Source organism: Seriola aureovittata, chromosome 2, assembly GCF_021018895.1.
Source record: "Seriola aureovittata isolate HTS-2021-v1 ecotype China chromosome 2, ASM2101889v1, whole genome shotgun sequence".
Taxonomy (NCBI): domain Eukaryota; kingdom Metazoa; phylum Chordata; class Actinopteri; order Carangiformes; family Carangidae; genus Seriola; species Seriola aureovittata.
In genome coordinates, this window is record NC_079365.1 from 29,589,878 (window position 1) to 29,612,500 (window position 22,623).

A 22,623-nucleotide genomic window follows, 5' to 3' on the forward strand; every position below is an offset into this window, starting at 1 on the left:
GCCACATTTAGGAAGTTTCTTTGCCCTGCGGAGAAACAGTCCGACACATAAGCCTCCTGCAAACACACAGCGAGCAAACTCTGGTGGATCGAGCCCGAACAACTGTCCAGACACCAGATTCACGACGGATAAATCCTTCCACTGTTCAAGCACCTAAAACAGACTTTCAGAAACACCGCTGGCCACGTTTTATTTTGAAAACTCCGGTGTTGTCGTCTGGACGGACAGAAACCGAGACCTTTTGAAACGATGACATAGACATCCACGGTCTCTCCTGATTGGCTCTCATCAGCCTGGACTACCAGTGGTGAAAACAACAAGATGATGGATTACAGTGTTACTGACGTTGTTGTCTTTGCTAGCAGCTGTTGTGGAGTTGAATTGTCTATTTTAACACTACAACTGTCTTTGCTGTTCCTCGTTCGTGGTATTTTCTGCAATAATCAACTCCTTCCTCACGCCGGCTCGGTGAACGTTACTGGTGACGTATACCTGTGTTTTCAGGTGTGATAGTGTGGACGGAGATTGTTTTACAATACGGAGCTTAAACGGTCGTCTGGATGAAGATCATTTTAATTTTAAAACACCGTTAATGTGATTTCTCCTTCTGAAAATGAGCTTGAATTTTGTTGAATCATTTCCTCAGTTAGAATTTTTATTTTAATGATTTGTAGATTTTGTAAAGGCTCATTATACAGGCAATAACAGAGAGTGATATAAGAGTTACATTCTAGCATCTAGCTGCTAGTCAGGTTTAAATTCATAGATTTAAAATAATTCAATCAATGATATAACTTAGAAAATATTTAAATAATTTAAAAAGTAAAACAAAGATCTCATGACTCATGACTGAAACTCGCCTCTTTTACATTCAACAAGTATCATTGAATTTTGTGTCGTGAGTCCAAGCGAAGAGCAGGGTGACTCTGTAAAGCAGCAGGGTCCTGGCTTTAACAAGGACAACCCAGCAACACCAGACACACACACACACACACACACACACACACACACACACACACACACACACACACACACATACAAAGTGGGTCAAAACTAAACGACAGGGTTCATGTTCTCTTCTGCTCAGACTCAGCAGAATCGAACTCCGGTGGATTCATCGTCTCTTTCGACTCGTTTCATCCAGTTTTGGTTCAATAAAACTAACGCAGTATTTAAGTTGATCTGACACAAACCTGTGACAGTCAAACCACGCTGCAGCTATTTATACATGTCTATAGTTTACACCAGACAAACGCAGCTTTACATTAAACTCTCAGATGTTTTGTTCTATTCATGCAGCAAATTCTTGTTTTCAGGAGATAATGCAACAATTCATCTGTTGTTTAAAGAACATGAAGCCAGTGATTGACAGGTAATTAAAGGTGGATTATTAAAATTGAAAAACTGACATGTTGATTAAACCCAAAAAGCTGAGTACTGTGCACTAAGCTGCAAACCAAGCTCCAAGCTTTAAGCCACACAAACGTCCTTCATAGATCCAGTTACTGAGGTGGAAATACAACCAGTCCTAGTGTCGTTATTTAACAGAAGGACTGATCGTGTTAAATCTCTTTATAAAACAAACTTTTATCGTAGAGCTGTTCCTGATTGTACTTAATTTATTGTCTCCCCCTGATAGATTTTTATGGTTTGCACTTTTGCTGGTGAAACTGAATTTGATTCTGTTTTTAGCCAATAATCTGACTGACTGACTGACTGACTGATCGTATTTCCACCACTGGTCAGCAGAGTGCCGAGGATTTGACCAGAGACGGTCCAGGCATATACTGGGTTTTGACCTGGTCTTGTTACTGTCCAGATCACTCAGCTCTTTATAAGTATGGTTTTATTGATTATTACTGATCGCCCTCTTGCTGGAGACACTGCTATTGGTTCATTTGCACTATAATACTACGACGCTTTAATAGTATTTCTGATTTGATAGTTTTAACTCTGTTGCCTTCTATGACCTGTGTGTTTCATTCTTTTGTGTAAAGCACGTTGTAAAGTGGGTTTAGAAAAGTTCTCTATAAATAAAGATTATCATTATTATTATTATTATTATTATTATTATTATGTCATGCATTTTACGATTTGTCTCCATTTCCATTTCATATTTGTGCACAAAGTCTGTTACTTAATCCTGCCGTCGACACAACACAAAGGTTCATGTATTCAGAGCAGAGTCTGTTCTCACTGTTTTCTTCATACATGAGGAGGATCCCACCGACCCTGTACACCTCTCTCCACAGTTCACAGTTCAGGGTTCACACTTGACTGGCTGTGTGTGTGTGTGTGTGTGTGTGTGTGTGTGTGTGTGTGTGTGTGTGTGTGGTCAGTCACTGGGGTGCAACCACTGGTCTAAATTAGACTTTCCCTCTTCAAAGGTCAAAGGTCAGTGTGTCAGGAGCTCAGACCCTCTGGTATTTCACAGTGGGAACACAGAATGAACTGAGGACGGGACGGGGGGAAGGGAGGAGAGGAATTCACTTTCACCTCCAGAGAAAGTCCATCTCCTCGTCCAGAGTTTGTTCCAGTTGTGGCTGAACGTTGTAATGCTACAACCATGGTTAGGTTCGTCAGTGAGCACGACTCCACAGGCGTCAGCGCAGTTAAAAATGGACGAGGACAAGGCGTCCTAAAACCTTCTCCAACCTGAGACTCATTCAGTGTCACCTTCAGAATAAGAGTTTTGACACAGGAAACTGACGTAAGCATCCCGTTCCCGTAACGTCGCTGCTCACCTCTTCTTAAAGTGATGGCTTTTGTTTTTCAGACACAGGTGTCAGTTTCATAAACGTTTGCTATGGCTTTAATGAGAAATGATACGTACAGAAAGAGACACAATATTTGTTTCCCACAAATTATGTTTGTATACAACTGCAGCGTATTTTGTTCATTTTATGTTTTTGGCAAGTCACAAATATGTTGGTTCTGTGTTTTCTGTTCTTTCACTGGCTGCATCACTGATGGAATCTGAAACATGTGGATAGGTGTTATTTTGTCGAACCCGTTCATATCAATGAGATAAATAACAGAAACACCTGTCTGGATGATTCAGTCCAGTTCAACAGCACCGAACTACAGTGATCAAACAGATCAGTTTCTAAGTGATCCAATAAAAATAAAGCAGATTTCAGGTAAAAACACTCAGAGAAACCAAATCCTGCAAGGTTTGGATGGTGGGTCCAGGTGGGCGGGGCTTGGTGACTGCTTTGTTGTGACATCACAAAGTTCCAGAAGTCCTGACGGCTGGTTTTAAGGCTCAGTTTCTGAATACAGGCTGTGTGCATTTCTCTGTGGACTGAGGCTTTGATACTTTCACAGTATTAATATAGAAGCTAGAGCTGATCTATAATCACACTACACATGGACACACACCTTTACACTGGAGGAGCTTTAATGTGAAGAGATAAAGGTGAAGATAAACACACTCTATAATCCTCTATCTTCATATATATAAACAGGTCTGTGATGAGTTTAGTCAAGAGAATCACTGAAGTAAAGCCAATGAGGTCGACAGTCTATCAGTTCAGGCAGAACTTGAACTACATTATTAAAACCAGATTTTGTGGCTCATTCTGAACAACTGACCTATGACAATAATGAAGGGCCACAAACAATCCACCTTAATTGCAGATGGTAAGCCAATTAATAGTGATTTATGAGGATGAATGAATGCACTTCACTCATTATCCATTATATTGATTTTAACTGAGTAAAAGAACAGCTTTAAAATTTAAGATAAATTAGAATTAAAGTATTTTAAAACAATACTGTAAATACTGACGGTATTTTAACTTGATGCCACCCGGCCCCACCTCACCTCCAAACCGGTTCTCCAGTTTGGTTTCTCACTCCAAGTTGTTTGGATTTCAAAGGCAGGGGGGTGGGGTCTCTGCCTTCCCAAATACTTTTCCTCCTGGCATTTTAATACCTACACACCATCCCTCCACCTCCTCATTCCGCCAGCGAGTAAAACCCAGGGAAGGTCACGGAGCGACAGAGAGTCAGAGATCCGCCGCCCTCAACGCATTTTCACGTCCCCGCGCTCATTCCTCACGGCCCGGTGAGGGTTCCTCTGAGTCTGGGATAAACTGCTGCAAACCCCGATCTCACCTTTACTCACTCGGGACATTGACTGTGTGTGTGTGTGTGTGTGTGTGTGTGTGTGTGTGTGTGTGTGCTGCGGTACTTTCTTGTTGTGCCCCGGCTGGTTTGCCCATCTTACCCGTCCCATCCGTTCCCGGTCCCGGTCCCGGTCCTCGGCGCATCGTGTCCGGCCAGCAGCGTCCCCAGGTGAGTCAGCGGGCTGACCGGGTCTGGGGACAGAGCAGGGGGGTAGAGCAGCGCGGGCTCTGCCTGGGAGAGTCCCGGCTGGTGCATCGATGCTTCTGACAGGACGAGATTAAATAAACAAAGACGCTGATTGTTACTGATGAAAGAGACGTTTTATATCAGAAAACTTTAATGATCATTAGATTTAAAGTGGATTTAAAGTGACATACAAAGAGAATAATAGAAGATATCTGCAGGATCACAGTTGATAATTGATAATTAATTAATCATTTGGGTGATTTTTTTTTTTTTTTTAAGTTATTTGTTTGGTAATTTTTGTCCTTATCATGACAGGGACAGTGGGAGAGAGACGATGAGTCAGGGAAGAGAGAGAGAGAGGATGAGATGCAGCAAAGGGCCTCAGTCGGTTTTTTGGGTGATTTAGATTTTTAAAGCAGAAACGTGAAACAATCAGCTGGTTTCTGCTTCTAAACTGTGATGATTTGCTGTTTTTCTTTGTCTGATCTGATTAGAAACTGAAGATCTTCAGATTACAGATGAAATAAAAACATTTGCATTGTGTCACTTTGGCATTTTCACTGTTGTCTGACATTTTATGGATGGAATTAATTAATGGAGGAAATAATTAGCAGCAGTGGAGCTTGGAGAGAGTGCAGAGGTACTGATGTGTATGATCAGAAAAGCCATTTATCTGTCTGATTTTTCTTGAATGGGCTCTTTAGCAGTGAATTGAGGTGTTTTTTTTAATTCTTTGTATTTTTGCATAATTTTGCGCCTCAGTTGAGTGTGTGTCTGAAATGAAGAGAGATGATGAAGGTTCACAGATAATAAAAAAGTCCTGTCGGCTGTTCGTCTTCTGATTCTAATGAACATGAAGTTAGAAAAGTCAGAAGTGGTGTTGGCAGGTTTAACAGTGGATATGAATGTGAGTGAGCGAGAGTAATGCTGTGGGTTCACACTGGTTGCCTGGAGGTGACGTTCTGTGCAGTCGGTCAGAAGCAGCAGTGAGCAGACAGACAGGTAGACGGTCAGTGAGACAGTCAGATATACAGTCACACAGGCAGACTGGTAGGAACACAGTCTGAATACAGTCAGACTGACTCTGAGCCTCCCTTCAGTCCCAGGCCACCTCCGAACCATGAACAACAGTCAGTAACAAAGACACCTGCTGAGCCACGAGGAATCATGGCTCATGATGTGGTTTTAAAAACGCTGTGAGTGATCAGAGGCTGAGACCTGTTCAAATACACAGCAGTGGAAACACAGTCAGTCATTGTTGTTGAAGCAGAGAAATGATCCTGATCGTCAGTGAAGAGTCACTGAGTTCTGCTGAGTCTCTCTCTGTTGTTCAGCTCTTTGTTGAATTTAATCACTGTGAACTGTTGTTGAATTCTTCCAGAAGACAAACAGCTGCAATAGTTCAGTCAGACATGTGTTTTTTTTTAGTTTGAGAAACTCTTAATTTACCCAGAATTCATGGATAATTAGTGGTAATTTAAATAGTTAAGCAGCAGGCAGGTTAGTGTGATGGATGAATGTTTCTGCCACAGTCAGAGTCTGTGGATCGGCTCCAGGTCGGTACAGTCGGTTACAGATAATGAAGCAGTCAAACAGCCACAGAGTCCATCAGTCATACAGGAAGTCAGGCTGTGAGACAGGCGAGCAGGTAGACAGTCAGTAAAACAGTCAGGCAGTCAGAGAAACTGCTAACAGTAGCAGAGTCAACATCTGGTTCCAATCTAAAGCTACTAACAAGAAGTGCTGTGTGTTCATCTCAGTATGGGCTGCAGCTGTCACTCAAAACCCGAACCACCTCCAGTACCGACCACAGGCCCTCTGCCCGTCTCACCACCCGTCTCACTGCACACATCTCCTCCTCTCTCTCCATCCAGTCTGTTTCTCTTCACCTCCTTCAGTTTGTTGCCTCAGTCTGTGTGAACATGTGGTCTCCATCCCTGTCGCTCGCTCGCTCTCTCTCTCTCTAATCTCTGAACCTCAGACCTCACGTGTTTCATCTCAGTGTGAATTCAAGCTGTCAATCAAACTCACACTATATGTAACTCATACTTCTTCACCTACCTGCCTCCTGCTCTTGCTACCTGTTGCTTTAATCTCAGGGTTTGTTTTCCCTCCAACATGAGACCGAGGGCCGTCTTCAGTCACAGGAGGTGAGGAAATCACAAAGTTAGAGCAGAATACAAACGGACCAGTCAAACTTAAGAAGTTCCTGTGACCCATCACCATAGTGTGAATGTGTCAACATGTTGAGATCAGAGTTATTATTCCATCTCAGTTTAATCTGAACACCTTTAAAGCACTGAAGAGGTCAAATTGTGCAGCATTAATGAGAAAACAAGACAATACTAACATGCTGATGTTAACAGGTAAAATGTTCACCATCTTAGTTTAGAGTATTAACATGAAGCATCAAAAATGAACAGTGAAGAAACCAGAAGCTGCAGTTCCTCTAACGACCACTAGAGTCTGGCTCCAACAGTGAGTCGGTCCCCATAGACTCCCATGTTAAACTGTCCAACTTTACAGCAGAAATAAACATGTTTACAGCCTGGTACAAAAACTGTTTTGGTCTCTAGAGCTAATTTCCTCCTTCATGACACCTGTTTATATAACTCACCTGTTTACATTTTATTAAGGACTAAAGTTATGGAGAATTGAGGGCGTGGCCTCTTTGAGTGACAGGTGGGCGAGCGTATATTTGCCACAAAGCAGTATTCACCGAAGTCTCAGCTTCACACTCGCCCCTCCTCTTTGCCCATTTTTAATTAGCTGGGAATTAGGGGCGGAGTCAGGTACTGCCAAGCTGGCAACGGTGAGCAGCTCACTCTGAGCTTCAAAACCACTTAGTTACAGTCTATGGTTATTATGCTAACATTTGCTAATTAGCACTAAATACAAAATACAGCTGAGGCTCATTAGTTTTGCAGGTATTTGACATAAACCGAAGTGTCGGAGTGGCGCTAGAGGAAATGTTAAGACATCACCAAAGTGATTACAATTCATCCTCAGGGGAACATGAATGTATGAACCACAGTTCCATGCAAAACTCCATCATCTAGCTGATGTTGAGATATTTCACTGGACGAGTGAAAACTGACCTGCTGGTGGCACTAGACCAGAAGTCAGAGGATCACCAACATCAGCAGGATCCATTCCTCTGAGGAGATAAATGTCTGAATGACATCTCATGGAAATTGGTCCGATAGTTGTGGACTGACCATCAACATTAGACAAACATCTGAGCAGCAGAAACATTATTTCCTACCCTGCTGTCCTTTCACCCCCTTACAACCCCTCAGATTTATCTAGCTAAGCCCTGAGCCCTTTTCCCGACCACCTGGTTGGCAACCTGTGGTCCACAGATTTGGCAGCACCAAACACTTCTTGTTGACAGTGGTTTGGTGGAGCTTGACTGTGTAACAGAGTCACAGCAGTGTTGCGGTAGAACGACCTGCAGGAAGAAAAGCACATGTGCTCGGTCGGACCGACGGCATCTGATCCAACCACCAGGAAATGGTCGGTTTAAAAGGAGCGTGTTGTCAGTAGAACACAAACATACTGACTTAATACAACAACAACAACGGCAGTGGGGACTACTTCTCTGCCAAGAGACAAGAACTCCAAATATTCCAAATAAACAGAGCCAAACATACCACGAAGAAACAAACAGAAAACACTTGCAGGGCCGTCAGTCAGTGCGAGACACAAACCTCATCATCATCAGTTATAGAGAAACGCCGCTGCTGTAACCCTCCCTCCGACAAACTGAGACGCAGAAACCTTCCATCAGCCGGGGTCAAATATCTGTCATCTGTCACCGCTTCTCAACCTCAGGGTCACGACCCCGGCAGGAGGTCGCGGGATGGTTATCAGGGGTCACGAGTCAGATGATTGATAGAATGTGTAAAAAAGTAAATAAGATATAACTGCACGTAGGCTGTTACATGTGAAGGGCTGAACAGAGGTTTATGTTTATAACATTTAAGCATCTTTTAGTTTATAGTTCTGAAGCATGGAAACATCTAATTCTTAGTTTTAGGGTTTTATATTAAACCACAGTCAGACTCTTTCCTATAGAAGAGTTAATGTGGACCGAGAATCATCTATATATTCTACCAGGACAATGACATCCATTTTCGAAACATCAATTTAGAGAAATCTTTATTTTGTGTGTAAATTCGTTTCTTTTGCTTTTTTAAAATTCTTTATTTTGGGGGCAGCAGATTATATTACAAAACACACATCAGGAGAAGTCACTTTACTTTCCTCTGCTGTTTTTCAAGATGTAAGAACTTTGTACTTTGGGAGGGTTAAAGTGTGCACACATAAACATGGAAAGTATGTAGAAAATATAATAAAACTAAATAAACTAAAATAAACAATGATGTCAGAGTAAAATAACATTAGAGGATCAAGCATCCAAAACTTCCCTTAAGGGCCTTATTACATATTTGATCTACTTAAACATAGTTTAATAAATTCAGTTTTGACGGAGAGAAAATAATCTTTTCCATGACATTAATGTAATTTACTACATCTATCCTCTCCTGTATCGTTGGGGTTCAGGAAGTAACCAGCACCTTGTGAGCGCAGAAATCAAAACAACAAATATATATTTATCTGATCTTCTTGCCTGAAAATCAACAATTCCTAAAATAGTTGTAAAATTGCAGATAAGTGTCAAATATGCTTTTTAGTGCTTTGTGAAACAGTCCCAAAATATACGCCAGTGGTTTGCTCCCTGGAATCCACACTGTCTCCAGCACTCGGCCTCCCGTCCTGTAAAATGTGGTTTCTGTTTTGGTTTAATACAGAAACAAATAAAACATTTCCACCTGAACTCCCGCCACACCAGAGAGTTGGTGCATTTCCCCTGGAGTTTACACACGTCTTATCCTCATTTTATTTAGAGAGGTTGTCCTCTCTTTCCTTCATAAGGAACAAAGACGAGAGATAACACCTGTGTTTGAATCATTGTAGTTGGCATCGATAAATATTCTCCGTACTGAATCACTTTCTTTCTGTGAGACTGACTGGATACTGCGTCGTGTCCCAGGACTCAAACATGAATTTACCTTTAGTCACTCTGGCTGTTTTGCATTTGAATCAAACTTTTATTTTACTACTAATATTTTGTTTGTTTTCGGACGAATTAAAATGTAGAAATGTGGCATTCATTGATGTTTCACTGTTTAGCAGCTGAGACTATAGGTTGATGGAGTCACAACAGGAAACAGCCACACACTGAAGTTTAATGATCTTTTGCTCACCTTTCCCGCCTTCGTGCATAAAGTCAGACTCATCCATGATGGGCGTGGCCTCTGCTGATTTCAGGAGGGGGCGTTTCTCAGATCCATGGTCGCTCTGCTTTCACAACAGTTTAAGATAACTTCAGTATTGATTCTGAAAGAGCTCTTTGTATCATGAGCAACAAACAAAAGGCACAATCTTCAGATATTATTATCATAGGGGAATAAAACAATGCCTCCAGTGTCCAGCACTGAGTCTGAGAGCTTTGTAATTCAGTTCAGGCAGCTGTTGACTTGACATCAACTTGGCTTTGTGTTGCAGCTTGATGGTCTGTTGAAATCAGACGTTCTCCTGCTGCTGAGTTTATTATCTGTGTAAACTCATCCACAAACAAAAGTTTCTGACTCTCAGACCCAGAAACAGACCGTGAGAAGGAGAACAGGATTTAAAAACACTCCAGACTATGAATCAAGCCTCAGTCATATTCACTTGCACAGTCTGACAATAACAACACAATTAATATAAACAAATAATAATTATTCTGCTCGTTGTTGTTCGATGATGCTGACCTGAAATCACGTTGTCGTCCTGTAGCTTCCTGGTTAAGATCCTCCTGTTGTTCTTCTCATTCTGTGCTGCAGCTTCAGGTTCTATCCATCCAGATGATCCATATTCTGCAACGCTGCAGTTACTTCTTAGACAGTCTCATCATCCTCACGTAGTTCAACTGTGAAAGTCAGCTTAGTTACAACATGTCAAATGTCCGTCAGTTAATCACCTTCACCAGAGCACAAAGCCTCCACTGCAGCTTACAGTCAATCTACAGTAACTGAGGCTTGTGTGGAAAAGATATTTATGTGTGTGTGTGTGTGTGTGTGTGTGTGTGTGTCTGCACGCGTGTACATGTTTGTACTCCATCCCGGATCTGTTATCTGACCACTGGTCTTGCTGTGTGTGTGTGTGTGTGTGTGTGTGTGTGTGTGTGTGTGTGGATAAGGAGATAATCACCTGTTGCTGGACTGCAGGTTTCTCACACACACCTTTTTTCTTCAGCAAACACTGCAGATATGTGCAGGTGACCGTGTTTTATTTGAACATTTCTGAAACATTTTGTTTCCATCAACTTATCTGATTGGTCTAAAATGCAAAGCTTGTTGTTTATTCTTATTTTACAGGAAACTTTCCCGACTATAAACGTGCAAAAATACAAGCTGTAAGAAAATCATGACACCTTTAATGACACTTTATTTACACATTCAGAATACCTGCTACCCGCTGATTGACAGCTTTGTTTTTAATGCAAGATCCTGCAGAAACAAGCTAATTTAATCAGTATACTGTAGTTAATGTAAATAAGGCTAATGTTAATATGGTATCATATAATTCTCATGTTTATTTCTAAACATCCTGACACTGACAAGGAATGAAACCACACAGTCTTCACCAGTTTTCACCTGGACTGTCTCACTTTTATATTTATGTCCAACCAGTAATTTGACTCAACAAGTGGAAAATCCTAAATGTAGCACAAAAATGGGACAGATATGAGAATAGTTTCTATCTTCTCATCTAACTCTCAGCAAGAAAGAAAATAAACATATTTCCCACAATGGGATTTTTAAACAGCTCCAGTAAAACAGCAGCTGAGGAAGAAGGGGAACTATAACCCAACCCTCTATTTCAGAGGCTCAAGGTTTGTTTCCTCAGAGAAAGAAAAAGTCATGTTTACCATCAACCACCTTTATCCTGCAGGCTGACGTGTCCTGCAGCGTCTGTGTGTCACAGTCAGTGACAGACGCTGCTAAAAACATTACAACCTGATGAAAACTAACAGCAGGACTCAACGCGACGCCTGTGTTTTCTATCAGTCAGCAGGGAGACGAAGTAACAGCCACAGTGACCTTTCCAAAAACACATACTTGATAGTGCTGCAGCTCCTGTTGTTTATTACCAGCTTTTACCAGTGTTGACATTGAGGCCTACTCAGGTATTCTGTGAAAGAGATTGGGTTTGTTTCAGCTGATATCAGACGCCAGAGGAACTATTTAATGTCACATCAGTCAAACTCAATGGAGCAGCGATTGACTGAAATATGTTTATGTCTCTAGCTCTGCCCACACAAACCTCCAAATGTATTATTCTTATTGCATATTAAATTTAGATTCCTGGGAAAGACGGAAACCTGAGGAAACTTTCCACATAAACTTTCCACATAAACTTAACTGCAAATACAGTTTGTAGAAGAGGTTTTGATTTGTTTACTTGTTACTTTATCTGACACTGACTGTGTCTTAGATATAACAAATACTTCAGACTACAGAGTCTAAATTCATCTGTTGCACAAAGCAGTTTAATTCTTGACTATCAAAAAAGAAAAGATTCTTTCCCTTCTCTTTGCTCTCTCCATAACAATGTTAGAAAACCATAAATTATGAGTCATGTTTTCCTGTTTTTTGTTGTTGGGTGCTACTGGTCAGAGCAGGTGTCATTGGTAGTTACCGTGGTAACGTTGGTCTTAAGACTTGAGTTAACCTGGAGGTAAGGTGTCTAACTTTTTTGGCTTAAAATGAGAAACAGTCGAACAGCACAGACCAGCTCCACATCACTCACAGCTGCTTAGGAGACGTGATCAAACATGACTCCACAATTTTATTTAGATAAACGGGACAAATACAGAGGGATGGGATGATCTCCTCAGAAGCTGAAAATTTAACTAATTGATTAGTTGATCGACTATTTTGATAATCCTTAATAATTTGGGTAATTTTTCCAGTCAAAAATGCCCAAAATTCTCTAAATTTAAATTTCTTAAACGCGGCGTTTGCTGCTTTTCTTTGCCATATGTAATAATGAAATGAATAAAACTGAATTTGAAAATGTCACTTTGGATTCTGGGAAACTAACTACAAAACTATAATTTGATAAAATAATCGGAGGGTTAATTGATAATCAGAATATTCAATAATCAGCCCTGATCTCCTCCCACTGGATCGAGATGATAAATCAGATGAGTTGTTGCATCTCAGCCGCTGCAGCTGAAACTGTCTGTAACAGTTGGATCTGTTGTGCAGGAGCCGCAGGGAGATGTCGGGGTCAGCTGAGAGTTACTCCTCTGCGCTGACGGAGGTTTGAGTGAACATCCGGAGCCGGCGCAGAGGAAATCTGGACAATGCATTAACATGTCCCGCTCCCTAGGGGGCAGCACTAACAGGAACTCCAGGCCTGATATGTGCTGCTGTTTAAGCCGCTGCCTCTTTGATTGAATACACACTGAACTGTGATCACTGCAGAGAGGCCAAGAACCAACATCTGTCTTTTCCCTTCCCTCCCATCCTTCTTTCTGTAATGAAGTGAATATTGATCCTCTGTGCACTATATCGTTCAGATTAACGAAATTTATCAGGAGGAAGACCACTTTAAAAAAACTGCAGGCCAAAGTCTAAACGAGTCTCAGGGTGACGGGGAGGGACAGATGTCTTTAGAAATGTCCTGGAACTAGAACCAGAACTTCATGATGTCTTCCAGACGAACGCAGCAGCAGAAAGTAACTAAGTACTTTTACTGAAGCACGTGCTTAAGTAGAGATTAGAGGTACTTCTACTACTTCTACTTCTGCTTCATTACAGAGGGAGATATTTGACTTTTTACTACATTAATCTGACATCTGGAGTAACTAGTTACTATTTACTGTTTAAGATTTTAAAATACGACGCATGAAGACAGATTAAACTACCCAACATTATGAAGTAGTTAAAATAAACTCTACAGCTCCATTCTGCCCAGCGAGTACTTTTACTCATGATACATTAAGTACATTCAAATTATAATACTTTTTACTATTTTTACAAAATGGTTTTACTTCTTCCACCACAGTCAGACAGTCCCGCTGGTGTGACTGGGCATTAGGAGCTGAGGGCCGTGCGGAGCTTGAAAGTGACTATATAGCCTATTTTTTAGTTTGACCTTTGACCTCCTGAATCTCTGCTGCAGCACAAATCAGACGGGAGGAAATCCAGTGGGTTATTTTTTACTGCCTGGACTTGAAAAGACCTTTTAAGAAACAGCCACAGTTCGTTTGTCGCGGTAATCTCACACTCATGCCAACGTCAACAGCTGCCGCCGCTCTTTGACTCCTTTTTAACAAGCAGCTCTGTAAACTGTGTGGTCCGTTTACACTCCAGTATGTGGCATCAAACGGCTCCTGACAGGAATTCAGCTGCTGCGATTTACATTTAATGAACATTTTCTCTCAGATTGGACACAAGTCATAAGGTCACTCACTTTATTACTCTATAATTTCAGGTAGTAGTTACACAACAGAATGCGTTGTTCTCTTCACCAACTCTATTCTGAAAGATGGCGAGGGGGCAGACGCAGTTTTAATTTGTTGTGAGTGTTAACTGAAGGAAATAGGAGCTCCACTTCTATATTTAAGACACACGCTGTTAACAGACGAGACGCAGCCGTCACCACGTCCACTCAGTGAGACGAAAATATTAGATCTGAGCTGAATGATTCTCTTTGTGGGTAATTATAGAACATATGTGGGTCTGTGGCCCCGCTGAGGGGGAGCAGTGATGTGCGTGTGTGTGTGTGTGTGTGTGTGTGTGTGTGTGTGTGTGTGTGGTGCACGTGCAGAGCAGCAGCAGGATTGTAGTAGATTGTTGTTAGGTGAGTGCACGGTGAGGAGACAGGAAGGGGGTTTTAGGGCTGGATGTGGGGGTGTTGGCTGCTGCCGTTAAGTTACAGAAGTTACACTGAGGGGTCTTTGTCCCACACACACACACACACACACACAACACACACACACACACACACACACACACACAGACCAAACTCTCCCAAAGTCTCCTCTGTGTGTTCAGATAAACTTTGGTGTGTTTTCTTTTCAAACATCATCCTTTTCTTTCTCACACTTGTGGCCTGTGCAATAAAACACTCAGTGTTCACTTTATTAGGGACACCTGTACAATCTAATACCATCCAACACAACTGTTGTGTCATGAAGTCGACTTCTATGATGCTGATCATGTTCAGTTTTCTGACGCAGTCATAGAGGTGTTCATTCACTTCTATGTTTTAGCATTGAGCTCAGAGTCAGTGATGGTGTTGTACTGGACTGTGTTATATTCAGAGGTGTTCCTAATATTCTGACCCCCTCATGTTTGTAAACAGGGAGGACAGAACAATAGAAACACCTCTCAGCATAATGTAGTCCAGTACAACACCACCTTTAACTATGAGCTTTGTAAAGACAGGTGTAATGGCAGGGCTGTTGTATTGTACCTAATAAAGTGACCACTGAGCAAACAGGACTTACCTTGTGCTTTGGCATTTTTTTTGCTTCTTTCTTTCATTCGGTTTGAAAACGTGTCTCCTGTCGTTCTGCTCGTCTATCTCGTTCTCTCACTCCTTCCCTTCCTCTCCTCCCGCTCTTTTACAGCCGACATCAGACAGGAGACTTTCCACATCATGCAGGAGTGTGCGTAGGTGTGTTCGCAGGTGTAAAACTAATTCTTATGAGAATAAATGAACAAAAACACACAGAGGGTAAAGTCCTCTATGTTCTGCCCTCTCCTCGGTGAGGAGCTGGTCTTATTGTTGGTTTCATCATCCTGTCTGCAGGAGACTTTATAATGAAGGGATCTCTGAAATCAGAAAATGTTGGACCATCATCAGAACTGTGGTGAAGGCCTGAATTCATACAAACCACTGGATGTATGACATAATGTTCAGTTCTCACCTGTTTTCTCTCAAGACACAATCAGCTGATATCAGTCAGTCCGGTGTGAACAGTGTAACAGGGATTTTAGGGTTTGGTGCCTTTGAGGACGATAGGACGCAGACTGGGGATGTTCTTTTGGAGTCAGAAATGAACTGGGACAATGCTTTGACAGCAGAGTTTGTTGCGTAAGGGACAGATGGCAGGATACTTAAACACATCACAGTCAGTAGATACAAGTCACAAGTCAACAACAAGTCAGTTTTGCTCTGGTCTTGGTTCACGCGACCGTAACTTTGTCCAACTAAGTGTCTGGATCACGTCTTACCTGATTGATCTCTCTGACTTCAGTCCTGACGGACTTTATGGATCAGGGAATATCATCTGCTGGAACAGCTTCAGGTGCAGTTTCCACCTGTTAGGATAGGGTTAAGATCAAGGTTAGTCCAGGGGCGTATCATCATCATATCACAAAGTGAGTTCGTCTTAGTCCGGCTCTCTTGGGGTTTTCTGGCTTCACTGAACCTAACATCAGCCGCCCTGGATTACCTGCATCATGAAGCTGGCTCTGTTAACTCTGGGTTTACCTGTTCGGTTACAGGTGTGTTCATGTGAAGGAGGCGGAGTTGTTAATTATGATGAGATGATGTGAAACAGTGAGACCTGAGGGTAAATTCAGTTACAGCGACAGCAGAACGAGATATTCAACAAAGTGGAATCTAAAGAGCCGAACAAGTAGAACGGAATAAGAAGCTGTAGAGTAAGTGATGAGGAGAGTGTGTGTTGGGACCTTTGACTGAGGTTCAGACTGTGGACAGTGCAGTCCCTCCAGGTCATTGCCAAAATGTGGAAGGCATTTCCGCAAAGCATTCTTGAAAACGTAAAAGCCAGAATAATGTGCTCCAAATGTTTGGCTGACCTTCGGTCCACCACAGGGATGTTCCCGAAGACACGGGCGAGAGATGAGAGAGAGAGGGCAAGAGTCACGAAGGACGACCGAGACGAGACAAACAGAGAAAAGAGCCTTTGTGCTTTATCTGGTGACTCATTGCTGAGACCAGGACCTGAACCACAGGCTCTGGCTGCCGGTCAGACAGATAAGCCCCTGAAGGACCCCTCTCCAGGGACCTGAAGACAGAGAGGTGGCTTTCATGCTGCCTGTTTGAATTGACCAAGTGCCCTGAACGCAAACACTTCCCAGACATTATCATTATCCCCCTGCTGCTGCTGGTGGAGCTGACAGCCTTCAGGGACACTGACAGACACAGGCAGATTAGGAACGTGCGTGTTTGTCCACAGCCCTCTATTAGCAGAAACTGCCGTGCAGCTTATCCAGGTGTTTCTAGCCAAGTGTTTTACGACTGGGCAGGACTGGAATTTCCCACTGCAACACACTCGTCATCGTCATTATGATCACTTTACAAACACACACACAGACTAGGAATTTACTGGTGTGTCTACACTGAGATGAGCAATTAGAGTGTGTAGAACCCAGTCGATGGTAGAAACAGCAGTAAATTCACATCAGTGTAGGTGCAAAACTCACTCGGTCAGGTTAGAGAAAAATCCCAGTTTGGGTTAAAATAACTACTTGGTTACTGTTGAGGAACAATCAAAGTTGTAATTAAAAGAAACCATCACTGACAACAGGAAGCAAAGAGCAGGTCCTACATTTTGTTGACTCATCCATTCACCTTGTCCTCCTTCCTGTGCAGACTTTGTGGTTCTACCACAGTGTCACCTGATTTCTTCTTCTTCTCTTGATGGACAAGAGTCATAATTCCTACAGCCACTAGAGGGCGCTGTCACTTGTGAACAAATGTCATTTCGTGCTTTTTTCTCCAAACTCAAACAGGGTGGTGTCATCCCTCAAAACACCTTGGATTCTGTTCAGTCCCGACACTAACTGATGAAGCAAAATAAGTAGAACCAGCCAAAATGCGTCATAATTCTCACTCCATGTTACCACAAATAACCTCCTCTGCGTTTCTCTCTGCTTTCCCTCCATATCACCCATCACCCCTCCCCCTCACAGTTATTCCAGCTCCAGCCGAGTCCAGCCTGTCTGCTAGATCAGTATCATCAGGATGAAGATGAGACAGCTCAGAGCACTGAGTGGATTCATTCTGCTGACCCTGGCAGTCCTCGCCGCCGCCAGGCCAAAAGCAGGTCAGTCTCCTGATAATGTTAAAGACAAAAGAAAGACTGTTTTTTTTACTCTCTTCCTCTCAAATGGGGCACAAGTGCTTCCTTCAAATGGAAATCATGAAATTGAGCAAACAGCATTTGAAATGCTTTAGAGAACATAAATGAACTTTGCCTGTTTTTCATCTGTAAAAACTTTGTACTTTGTGCATTTCATTGTAATTCTTTCGGAATAAGAAATAGTAGACAACAGAAAAAGGTCCTTGGGTGCATTTTTACAAATTTCAGTGTACATCCCAAATTCACAAACTGAGCTTTCAGAAACTTTGAGACGACCACCATGGGCACCGCACAGGACTCTTCACCAGCATGTGAATCCTGACTTTACTTTAAGCTTCTGTAGACGATCGTCATTGCCACAAGATGTCGCACAAGAACACCAGCATTTCAGACCAAAACAAATGCTTCATCAGCCACACCTTTTGCTTCCCCCTCCCTTCTTATTCTCAGTGTGACGGAGGACAGTGAAAGTGACACAACAAGAAGCTCAACTGAATTAAGTTACACTGTGAGCACGAGAGACAACAAGCCCACGCTAGCACTGCTGTGATATGCTCCACATCAATGCTGACAGTTAGCCAACTAGCGATAGCAACATTTGCTGAACATTTTCCTGGGTAAAAGGAAATTATCGAACTGGGCACTAATAAAAACAGACATGTAACATGTAGCCGTCAAGATACTTACACATGGAGGAGAAGAAGAACCAGTTCTGAGTGAAGCTGGACCCTTAAGTAGTTCATACAGTTCTCCATCTCAGGAAACCAGACCAATATTGGCTCCATGGTCAGACTGGGAAAGAAATTCAGCCTTGGATTGATCCACTGGGACCGGCCGCATGAGTGACACTGATGGAGCCGGTAAAAATTTTATGGATGTTTGACGGTCCACTGACCAGGATTTGAGCCAGTAGTCCCCATGTCCAGTCCGCCTCTGCTCTGCTCTCAGCTCTTTCTTTGTCGGAGGCCTTTTTAGATGAAAATGTAGTTTCTTCTTCAGTGGAGGAAATTCTGAAAGGTTGCTTTCACCTGAACGCTGCGTACTGCACTGTGCCATCTCATGTGTGGGCAGTCCCTGAAACGTGGGGAGGACCAATGGTTTAACAGGACAGGACTGACACGCACTAACATGCACACGTACATGCACTAACATGCACAAACAGCCGTCCAGGAAACCAAAACAAAGACGAGAGAAGCTCAGATTACGACACACACAGAAGGGGTGTGGCTTTGTTCTCTGCTCAGGACGTCATTACTCCACTTTATCTTTATGTATAAAATGTATATAACTTCTCTGTCGCTGTATTAATGTTTAAAATCTTGTCTATGTAATCTTTAGTGGCATTAACGTTTTGGGACATATCAGACCTAAACATTTGGATATGGTTTTCATTATGTCTGCAGCTGAAGGTTGACATGATTTATATGACCAGACAATGTAGTAGACATATTTCTAAGACGTTAAAAACCAGCCACTGCTCATGTCTGTTTGAAACTAAAGATCCACAACAATCCTATGTCTGCTTTCACTGACACGGCCTCTTCTATTATGACTCCCAGTTTAGCCTTTGTGAAGAAATTCTGGATGTGCACAAATCAAACAATCCTTTCCCAACTCATAAAGCTACACCGCAAACACAAGCTCACTTCATACCTCACTCATGACTACTGTGTTTTTGAACCGAGATGATGTTACACCTCGAGAGTGCGTTCACAGCGATGCCGGGAAATTAAAGACAAAACCAGGTGCCGTGTGGCAGCTGAAGTCATGGAGACCTGAGGTCAGGTGGTAAATAATGTGAAAGTTACACCAGTCTGAGGAAGACCTCTGCTGGTGCTTCATTCCAGACAAATGTAAAACTGAAAACCACACACACACACACACACTTAGGACGACAGGAAGACATCAGTAAAAGCGCAATTTAAGATAAAAAAGAAAAAAGAAAAAGACAAAAGAAAAATTCTTCCTTGTAGGTCATTGTCTGTTCAGAAGGAGACACTTCACAGAGGTGTTGCCGTGAAGGGGACTTCATTACTCCAACATAAAGGATGTGACTGGTGTTATTCTATATTTTATTAATGTCAACAAACATCAAGACCACTAATGTGTCAGTCTGGCTCTCAGCTCTCATTGGTTCCTAATGAAGAGTACAAAAAACAGCTGGTCACTGTAGTGTTTAGCAAACGATACCTAAACAGGAGTAAAGTATGCATCTGTTTCGGACTATTTTCAGTTGCGTTTTAATCTACATTTGGTGTTCCTTTTGAGTATTTGAGGCAGCAGTTGATAAAAAATGATGTCAATAATTCCTGCTCTTACTCTTCCTTCCAGGTCCTGAGCAGAAATGTAAGTCTGGTCCAGTGGATCTGGTCTTCCTCATCGACAGCTCCCGCAGCGTTAGGCCACATGAGTTTGAGACCATGAGGAAGTTCATGATCGACATCCTGGACACCCTAGATATTGGACTCAACGCCACCAGAGTGGGAGTGGTTCAGTACTCCAGCCAGGTAATGTAGGCGCACGATATCCAGACCTTCATCTGTCATCCACATCATTCTGTCCTTCTTCTTAAACCTTCCTTTTACTGATTCTGTTTAGAGTTTAGTTACAAAGTGTTGAATCAATTTTTGACAAGACGAACCTCTAATTTATATCAGAACGATCAATTACTGCTGCTTTCACTCAGAATGGAATTGGCTGAGTTTTTTAAAGCTCTCCCAGTCTAAAAGTCTGTGTCCATGTGTAGTGTGATTATAGATCAGCTCTAGCTTCTATATTAATACTGTGAAAGTATCAAAGCCTCAGTCCACAGAGAAATGCACACAGCCTGTATTCAGAAACTGAGCCTTAAAACCAGCCGTCAGGACTTCTGGACCTTTGTGATGTCACAACAAAGCAGTCACCAAGCCCCGCCCACCTGGACCCACCATCCAAACCTTGCAGGATTTGGTTTCTCTGAGTGTTTTTACCTGAAATCTGCTATATTTTTATTGGATCACCCAGAAAACAGTCAGCCAATCAGAAGAGAGGCTCAGAGCCTCCTCTCTTCTGATTGGCTCACCGACCTGTTGTTACTAGAGCTGCAGAGAGAAGCCTGAGAGAGGAGATGTAAAACTACACTGAGGTGGTTTTTGGTTCTTAAAACCACAAATATATCTTCTTATGGATCAACACTTCAAATAAAAGACAGAAGAAGAAGAAAATCTGGAGCTTTAAGAACGGACCGTGTGATGCAGGAAGTGCATCACACCATTGTGTTTGTCTGTAGCTTCTCACTTCTTTCTCTTCCCTCCTCTAACTCTGTGCAGTTTTGAGTTTTGACAGTGGTGATAATTCTTGGCTCTGCTCTGATAAACATGATGAGTGGATTTGAACACTGTCTGCTGACTCTTCGTTTCACCTCTGACCTTTATTGTCTGCAGGTCCGCAGTGAGTTCTCTCTGAAGACACACAGCAAGCTGGACACCATGGTGAAAGGCATCAATCAGATCATCCCCCTCGCTCAGGGCACCATGACCGGACTCGCCATCAGATACGTGATGGATAATGCCTTCACTGCAGAGGGGGGAGACAGGCCAAAGGTACGAAAGACCAAACCGTCTCAGCAGGATCTAGAAAATGCATCAGTTATTTGACAAGGAATCCTGTTTTATTAGTTTTAGTACATAATTAGACATAGAATGAATCCTGATCTGAAATCCTTCAGCTACAACGGTTTACGTCTTTGTGACATAATGTAGAAACAGTTCATATCATTTCACTTAAGTCACGGATGAGGATTCTTTCCTCTGAAATGGCCTCAGTACCTCATCTTGGCTCTGATCATGAGGTTTTCTCCCCCTCAGGCCCCCAACGTGGTCGTGATCGTGACAGATGGACGCCCTCAGGACCGTGTGGCCGAGGTGGCAGCGGAGGCCAGAGAGAAAGGCATTGAGATCTACGCTGTGGGAGTGGCCAGGGCCGATATGACATCACTGAGAGCCATGGCGTCCCCGCCATTTGAAGACCACGTCTTCCTGGTGGAGTCATTCGATCTCATTCACCAGTTTGGACTGCAGTTCCAGGACAAGCTCTGTGGTAAGGCTGCGGGGGAAAGGAAATAACCTCACTGTCTATAAAAACCCAAAGTATACCTTTGACATTTTAATTACAGTGTTCACCAAAAGCATTTTTCAGTCCGAGCAGGATCTTTAAAACACGGTTAGATGTCTATAAAAGTGGCTGTTAAGACAAATGAAACGGCATTTGGCTCATGGTTTACTTTGACTTGGTTTGGATGAGTTGTATAATTTCAGGTTTTATTACATTATTTCTTGTAAGACAGTTCAGAGTTTTATGTGAGAACAGAACACAAACATTTTTACAGACAAAAATAAAGCTCATAAAATACCGGAGCTATGAGACGATTAATTCTTTATGGATTTGATGTCACATTTTTTAAAAATCTCCATTAAAACCTTCACATTTTCCGCCACTGGTGGATTATTTTTATTTGAAGTCACCTCAACATAAGACAAGTAAAATCCTGCAGCCAAGTCTCTGCAATTGAAGTCCCATGCTGTTGGCTTCCCCTGGGGCAACACTAGATTCTCTATGTGATTAAAAACACTATTAATGTCTAGCCAGAATAAAAAAAATCACTATGCCCATCTAACCCCACAGAACTTAATACTTTTAATAACAGACGCCTCAAATCCCTTAAGAGCAAAAAATTTCCTCATACTGATTTTATTCTAGACTGAGGAAAAATCTCTGGCTTTCCTCAGTCGTGGAAGGAAAAGAACAAAGGCAAAGTCTTAAAAATGTTTTTGAAGAAATAAATTAAGCAATCAATACAAAAAAACATGTTTGTGACAAAGAGCCGAGGTTCAGACCGAGTTCAGATTACTCTTTCAGAGAAAATGCATTTCCAAAAAGTTAACGTACTGGATAATTAACTGAAGATAACCGAACAGTTGCACTGTGGGTATTGTAGTCTGCAGGACCTGCTGCATCCATTTTGATGCTTTGTCTTTTTTCTTTTTTTTAACTGTCCATCATGAGTCTGTCAGTGTCTTAGGACCAAATCAAAATATTCAGGAATAAATAGTTTAAATTCAGAAAAAAAGTCTTCAGATAATTGGCCTCAT

At 42.2% G+C, this 22,623-nt stretch overlaps 2 protein-coding genes across 8 annotated transcripts in view; one reads left to right on the forward strand and one right to left on the reverse strand.

Moving 5' to 3' along the window:
- The window catches only part of rbpjl (recombination signal binding protein for immunoglobulin kappa J region-like), a 35,973-nt gene extending 14,991 nt beyond the window's left edge, over positions 1-20,982 (reverse strand). For 2 of the 7 annotated variants that reach the window (XM_056402670.1, XM_056402641.1), the window contains exons 1-7: positions 20,902-20,982; positions 15,618-15,704; positions 15,311-15,455; positions 14,888-15,215; positions 10,137-10,294; positions 9,588-9,681; positions 4,232-4,394 (exon numbers count right to left, since the gene is read on the reverse strand). In XM_056402670.1, coding sequence (XP_056258645.1) covers positions 4,232-4,394; positions 9,588-9,624 — 200 coding nt within the window. In that variant the 5' untranslated portion in view covers positions 9,625-9,681; positions 10,137-10,294; positions 14,888-15,215; ... (1 more) ...; positions 15,618-15,704; positions 20,902-20,982. Of the gene's footprint in view, positions 1-4,231; positions 5,480-6,378; positions 6,453-9,587; positions 9,685-10,136; positions 10,295-14,887; positions 15,216-15,310; positions 15,593-15,617; positions 15,705-20,901 lie in introns of those variants that run through there. The other 5 variants (XM_056402673.1, XM_056402662.1, XM_056402654.1 and 2 more) reach the window with 5 other exon arrangements.
- matn4 (matrilin 4) overlaps positions 3,913-22,623 on the forward strand; it is a 28,910-nt gene continuing 10,199 nt past the window's right edge. Inside the window, exons 1-5 of the mRNA XM_056402824.1 lie at positions 3,913-4,299; positions 17,325-17,458; positions 19,826-20,001; positions 20,917-21,075; positions 21,340-21,571. Of these exons, the coding sequence (XP_056258799.1) occupies positions 17,377-17,458; positions 19,826-20,001; positions 20,917-21,075; positions 21,340-21,571 (649 nt within the window). The 5' untranslated portion in view covers positions 3,913-4,299; positions 17,325-17,376. The remainder of the gene's footprint in view (positions 4,300-17,324; positions 17,459-19,825; positions 20,002-20,916; positions 21,076-21,339; positions 21,572-22,623) is intronic.